Raw genomic sequence first — 7,150 nt, 5'->3', positions numbered from 1 at the left:
GACAATGCTTTCTTATTGGTGCTCTTAGTCTCATCCACAGATGGGGAAACCAAGGTGTTGAGTGACATGTAAGGTCATTTACCTGCTGGGGTGGGGCTGGAATTCGAACCCAGTTTGTCTGCTTTCATGGTGTTATTCTCATAACTTCTATGCTTTCAAGTTAGTTCAATCAACTAACCCTGGACGGAGGCCCAACACTCTGTTTTCACGGTGGCCAGTGACCGCCTTTTGAGGTCAGCTCATACAAGTAATACTCCCTTCTTCTCGTAGAAATGTTCATCAAACGCTTGGTTGCTCAGAATCTATGCCAAATGTTTCTTGAGTTTGGATGGGCTTAGAAGGCAAAGAAACATGTGATTGCTGTGTGGTGGCACACGCCTTTAATCCCAGCACTCGGGAGGCAGAGGCAGGCGGGTCCCTGTATGTTTGAGGCCAGCCTGGTCTACAAGAGCTACACTGAGAAACCCTGTCTTGAAAAGTCAAAGAAACAAAAAGCAAACAAACAAAAGCAGAACAAAACCAAAAACGTAAGTGCTTATCTCATGGACGTTTGGGTTAGCTGCCTATGGAAAGATTAGGAAAGCCCAGGGGAACATGGACACTTCAATGTCTGCAGGACTTTCTGGTCTTCCACTCTTTGGCAGGCAGGGCAAGCGTTAGTAGATGCCTTTCATATGTGATGGGACTTAGACTCTGCAAGGTTAAGTGATGTTTTCCCCTAAAAATCTCACAGGTAGTGAACCGCAGGGTTAGTCATCTAATCCAATCCTCCTGCCTCCAAACCCAGTACGATTTTCTCTGTGGTTGACCCTATCCCTGCAATCTGAACTTTGCTGTTGCCCTGGCAACGGTGTAGAACACTGAGTACCTAGAAACCATGTTACTGACTTCTCTGTGGGTCGCCAGGCTTAAATGAGGTCATCATCAGTCCCATTTTTGTGTGCTTCATCTTAAGGCTTACTAAGGTTGGTGTCTTGGTCACCAAAAGATGTCTGATCCCTAGTGGGCATTTGGGGCACATACAGCAGGTTGCTCTGCCTGTTCTGGTCGTGGTCCCCACATTCTGTTTGTCTTGGTCCTGGGAAGTGGGTAGAAAACAAGAAACCCAGAGACAGGACAGAGGTCTGAAGTGGGGCTTTCCCCTTGGACTTCACTTTCTCCCTCTGTTGTTATAGTCACTTGTCACAGAGCTGCTGTTGTGGGGTTGACTGTTAGGCAATGGTGAGGGTTCTCCTTTCTGCCCGCTACCGTAGGAGTCAGGTAAACTCTGGGGACACTCTGAGATTTTGCCAGCAGGTGGCACTTGTTCCCTACTCTTACCAAATACAGGCTAAGAGAAGAAGTGTTTAGCTAGGCCTAAGCACTTCTCTTTCCCTATTGTAGGGGGCGAAATATCTGGCTACACACTGCAATACATTTCGACTCTTCTCCCACAATGGATGGAAAATTGTTTACAGTATTCAACATATAACAGTAAAATGTGAAAGAAAGGAGAATGTAAACCACCGTAAAGAACATCAGATTATATTAAGGGTTGTTAGTAAATAGAGGGATAATATTTTTATTGTATCTTTTCCTTGTATTTATTTTTGAGACAGGATCCTGCTGTGCAGTTCAGAACTCACTAGACCGACAAAGTCAGACCTCCAGTATGGCTCTCCTCAGGCCTCAGTCTCTGGAATGCTAGGCCTACAGTGTGGGTCACCTGGCTCCATTCTTGGGTCTTTAGATGAATGGGAAGGGGAGAGGGGAAGATGTCTTTCCTAGGATTTGAAATAAAAATGGAAGTGCACACCTAGGGCAAGCAAGTTTCTATCTGCTTTTCGTCTCGTTAACCCAACATTCCGTGCTATTCCAGGCCTGCAAACGTGAAGCAGTCTCTTTATTGCTCTGTGTTTCTAGGGTTGCACAATCCACATCCTTCCACCCATTAGCTTCCATTTCCAGAGGGTCCTTCAACCGTGCATTCATTTTCCACATTGTTCTTGGGAACACAGGCGCATGGCTTAGATGGTCCTGCGTTACCAAAGCGGAGAGTCCCCTTGAGACAGCGTCCTGCTTTGGAGACAAAGCTGGAAAGTCAGTGTTATGGTCATACAAACTAGGCAGTGCTCTGGGCAAAGGCGAAATCTGTCATTATAGGATTCTCAAATCGGTAAAACTCTCGATTTTCAAGTTTCTCTTGAAAGGGAAATCAGGTTAAAACTTGCCACCATTATCAATGGAGTTTGTATGGGACCATGTGACTCAGTAACTGGATGAGGCCCCTAACTATTCCTTCCCAGACCTTGAGTGGTTCTCGGTTGTCAACCAACCCTGCGAGAAAGACCTCAGTCTTGCCCCGCCCATCGCTGTGAAAGTGCGGACAAAGATTAGGGGCGGGACCAGGCGGGGCAGGGGGCTCGGAAACCAGACCCGGGAGCGGGTTCCCGGAGCTTTGGGGCGGGCTCCCTGCGTCCCGGGGCGGTGGTGGCGGAGGCAGCTGGCGCGCGGCTTTGTGGCGTGAACGGGTTCCACCGAGTGTCGTGGAGGCACAGCCAGAGAGGACACTCTGCCTGGTCGCGGGTGCCGCATGGCTAGCCCCGCTCGGTCCGGCTTCCCGGCGCGCACGAACAGCCGTCTGGACGCGTTCCTGCGGCGGCACCTGGCGCCCGAGGTCTACGACGCCGTCCGCGCCTACGAGCCGTGCATCGTGGTGTCCGACGCAGAGAAGCACACGTTCAAGTACGTTGTGCTCAGCGACCGGCTCATCTACCTGACCGAGAACCCGCCCAAGTCCATCCGGCGGGTAGTGGCTCTGCGGGACGTCGTGGCCATTGACCTGGTGAGGATCGCGGGAGGGCGGGAGGGCGGGCTCCTTCCTAAACTCTCGCATCCCTCTCCTGCACCGGCGAAAGGAGGAACACCTTCTCCATCCCGCCCACGTCTTCCCCACATCTTATTGTCAGTGAAAGCAGCGGCGCGGGAAAGCTGGGGATTGCGGGAGAATTTCAAATAACGACGCCCCTACCCCCTTCTCAATCTGTCTACCCCTGCTCCCAGCATTGCGGAGATTTGACAGCTCGTCCCCCTGTAGAAACACACCTTCAAGCCAACCTCTTGTCGTTTAAACTTCTGGTCTGCAGCGTGTGTGGGAAGAACGGGAGCCCACACCCGCGCAAACTAACGCTGCGAGCGAGTTAAGCTGCCAGGGCTTGTTTACTTTCTAGCCGCTCCTGTTTAATTAACACGGGACTGGTCCAGGCTAAGTGAGGGAACAAATGAATTTACGTGATGTGCACTGGATACTTGCCCCTTTCAGGCTGCCACTTGATCCAAACTGGATGAGAAAACTTCCTGGAAGGAGTGTCATCAGAGCCGAGTCTCAGGAGGTACAACCTGGCCTCGCTGAGCCTGTCCCAGTTTCTAGAGTATTGCCTCCATCTCTCTCTCCTCTGGGAACAGGTTGACTATAAGAGCCAGCAGCCTCCTCTCCGGCTTCCCCTCCCACTACCTCCTGGTCTCTTTGTCTGCTCTGCTTTCCAGGTGTTTCTTCCTTTCTCCCTTGGGGGGACAGGTGTCTCGCCTCCTTTCTCTCTCGTTTGCTTGAGTCTGTATCCCCAAGGGAGAGGTTGGCGAGGCTCTTGACTGTTTTGCCTAGAAAATCAAAATTTGGTCCAATGCACTATAAGAAAAAAAATAAAATTCAATGAAGTTTTATTTTTTAAATTCAGATTTCCCTTGTCAGCTGCGATCACACTGATTTGTTTCTGTAAAACCTTTATTTAATGCACTTTTTAAAAAAAATTTTGTGTGAACGTGTGTGTGTTTATTTGTGAGTGTGAGTGTGTGTGTCATGGTGAGAATGTGGAGGTCAGAGGACAGCGAGTGTAAGTCAGGGCTCTCATCTTGAGGGTCCTGGGCTCGAACTCAGGTCTTCGGTCTTGGCATTAACACCCTTAGCTGCTGAACCTCCTCACCAGCTCTGTTAACAAGTACTTCTTCTTCTTCTTCTTCTTCTTCTTCTTCTTCTTCTTCTTCTTCTTCTTCTTCTTCTTCTTCTTCTTCTTCTTCTCCTCCTCCTCCTCCTCCTCCTCCTCCTCCTCCTCCTCCTCCTCCTCCTCCGTCTCCTTCTTTGTCTTCCTTCCTCCCAGCACTTGGGAGGCAGAGACAGGCAGATCTCTGTGAGTTCGAGACCAGCCTGGTCTACAAGAGCTAGTTCCAGGACAGGCTCCAAAACCACAGAGAAACCCTGTCTCGAAAAACCAAAAAAAAAAAAAAAAAAAAAAAAGTAACTCTTTGTCATTATTTCTGGTCTTCTGAGCTAATTAAAAAAATAAATTGTCTTTACTTTTTTTTTTTTTTTTTATCAAGCAGCCGAGGCAGAATGCAGGAGACTATTAATGCACGGTGACTAAGTTCAGTCTCCCATTTTGCAAACAAAATGAAACAACTCCCCAAAGCAAACAACCAAAAACCCCAGAAGAATATGTTGTAACTCTATATGAGCTGCACATATCTAATATTTAAACACTGTTTGTAGGGTCATTGTCCTTCCTGGGCAGCGTAGGTTATCGTTGGAAGTTGTGATAGCGTTTCCTCCCCAGAGATAGCCACACTCCAAATCCTTGGGATCTGGGACTATGTCATATCAGATGACAAGAGAAACTGAGAACGCTATTCAACTGACTTCAAAATAGGATCTGACCTGGGCCTAGTGGCCCATGCCTGTAACCCCAGCACTCCAGAAGAGGATCATGAGTTTGGGGCCAGCAAGACCTTGTTGAAAAGTAAACAGACAGGGGCTGGGGAGATCGCTCGTCAGTTCAGAGTGCACACATACTGTTCTTCCGGAGGACTGAGTCAGTTCCCAGCACCCACTTCACATGGCTCACACCCGCCTGGAACCCCAGCTCCCGGGTATCCGGAGCACCCTGCGTTCACAGGCACACGGCCTTCCTCTACATATACATATTTAAACTAAATCATTTTTAAAAGTAAATAAATAAAATTAGATAAATTTATAGTATCCTGGTAGGCACCATGTAAGTGAGAGAGGGAGAGGCAGCCTGAGAAAGACCAGCCAGCCATTGCTAGTTTCAGCAGAAGAAGGGATTGGGAGTGTGGAGACGGAGGGCAGCATCTAGGAGCCAAAAGCAGCAAGAAGACAGACTTCCCTAGGGGCCTCCAGAAGGGTACAGTCCTGCTGGTACCTTACTGTGAGCTCAGCAAGACCCACTCTAGTCTTCGTTTGGGGACTAAATGCAGGCCTGGTGCATCCCAGGCAAGTGCCGATCCACAGAGCTCCCCCACTCACTGATTCCCCCCAAGACCGGACTCCTGGCTAGACTTCTCACCCCCAGAACTGAAAGGAAGCAAGTGTGTGTCGCTGAGTGGCAGCAGTACCGTGGCGACGTGTCTTAGCGGCCGTAAGCTCCATAGAAGCTGATGCAGTTTCCTTACGGCATTTCAGGTGATGGGCTGTTAAGATTATCCTTCCTGAGAAAGGGTCCTGACAGGCACAAATGTCTTAATCTCATTTCTGAGATCTTAGATAACAGGTCTTGGATTGTTATAGTCTAGAGATTTATACTAGACTCCATAGGTTTCCCCTGAAGATGAATGAATGAATGAATGAATGAATGAATGAATGAAATTTTAATTTTTTGGATTTTTCAAGACAGGGTTTCTCTGTGCAACAGCCCTAGCCATCCTGGAACTGGTTCTGTAGACCAGGCTGGCCTCAAACTCACAGAGATCTGCCTGTCTCTGCCTCCTGAGTGCTGGGATTAAAGGCGTGTGCCACCACAAAACTGGCAAGTTCTCCAGTTTTAAAGAATCTAATATTTTTATTAGTTCTTTGAGAATCTCGTCGTCCCCAATTTCTTGCATCTCACGTCGTCACTCTCTGAGTTATGTCAAGGCGGCCACATTTTGACAGTGTCACTGCCAAGCAGCTTGAGAGCCCGCCCTCCCTCTGCTGAAAGCTTACCTAGCCCCTGTGTCCCTGGGCGCTGTCCTCTCTCTGAGACCACATCTCCGTGTGCCTTCCCTTGTCCTCACTTCTCACCTTCCTCTGCAAGCGCGTCTGCTGGTCAGCTAATGTCCACTTGTCTCGGGTTCCCTCTCTGCCTTTGTCCTTGTGTCACATGGACATCTGTAAGCCCCAGAGCAAGCTAGCCCTAACGCTTCCGGGCCCCAGCTCTCCCGGTTTGCTATGCGGTAGACACCCGTGAATCTAAGGTGTAGTTACAGTTCTGGGGGAAAAATGACCAACCAAACAATCAAATGAACAACCAAACAAACAAACAAACAAAGCAACAACCCTGCAAGCAGGTAGATGAAATCCCATTTTCTCGTCTAAAGAAAAGAAGGAAAAGGATGAAGGTAGTGGCTATAAAAAGTTAGATCAGAAATGTACACGTTTTAGAGCAGTGAAATTACTCTTTAGGAAGAAAAAACTGTTTAAGTGTCTTTACAGGCGTTTGATGTGGTTCATCTCAGTTGACTAGAAAGCTTGGGCAAGCCTCTAAAGTGCTATGTTTTCATTAAAAGCTACTTTTGAAGGTATTCTGTAGAGGTCTGCTGTTGTATAGACTACACACACATACACACACACTGTTGTATAGTGCTGCTATTGTGGAGACTACACAACACAATTCGTTAGAGTCTCTCTAAGGTTATACACATTTTTTCTTTATATTTTTCTTTTAGTTTTTATTTGTGTGAGTCCCCAGAAGACCAGAAGAGGGTGTCAGATTCCTTGGAGCTGATGTTATAGGCAGTTGCCAGCTTCCAGTGTGGGTGCTGGGAACCAAACTTAGATTTCTGTAAGAGTTTCAGACATTCTTAAGCACTGACCCATTTTTTCTAGCCCCTAGATACATTAAAAAATACTTAATACAAATAAATATGTGTATGTTTGTGTGCATGAGTGTTGTGTGCGTGAACCTGTGTGTGCATGCTTGTTTGTGTATGTGTGTGCATGCATGTTTGTGCGTGTGTGTTGAGTGCATGGACTTGTGAGGACAGAAGAATGTATTGGATGTCTTCCTGCGTCACTTTCTGTCTGTCCCTTTGAGGTATGGTCCCTTCTAGAACTTGGCTCTCATGTCTCAGCAAGCTCTGGAGACCTCTGTGTTAGGCACATTCTTTAAAATGACAAAACTCT

At 47.9% G+C, this 7,150-nt stretch overlaps 1 protein-coding gene across 2 annotated transcripts in view; it reads left to right on the top strand.

The window, feature by feature from the left end:
- The first annotated feature begins 2,572 nt into the window (after positions 1 to 2,572).
- The window catches only part of C25H12orf56 (chromosome 25 C12orf56 homolog), a 78,959-nt gene continuing 74,381 nt past the window's right edge, over positions 2,573 to 7,150 (top strand). For both annotated transcript variants that reach the window (XM_057758189.1, XM_057758188.1), the window contains exon 1: positions 2,573 to 2,824. In XM_057758189.1, the coding sequence (XP_057614172.1) occupies positions 2,573 to 2,824 (252 nt within the window). The remainder of the gene's footprint in view (positions 2,825 to 7,150) is intronic.

This window comes from Chionomys nivalis, chromosome 25 (assembly GCF_950005125.1).
Source record: "Chionomys nivalis chromosome 25, mChiNiv1.1, whole genome shotgun sequence".
NCBI lineage: Eukaryota > Metazoa > Chordata > Mammalia > Rodentia > Cricetidae > Chionomys > Chionomys nivalis.
The sequence above is the reverse complement of the archived record's forward strand: the minus strand, read 5'-3'. Positions and strand labels throughout refer to the sequence as shown.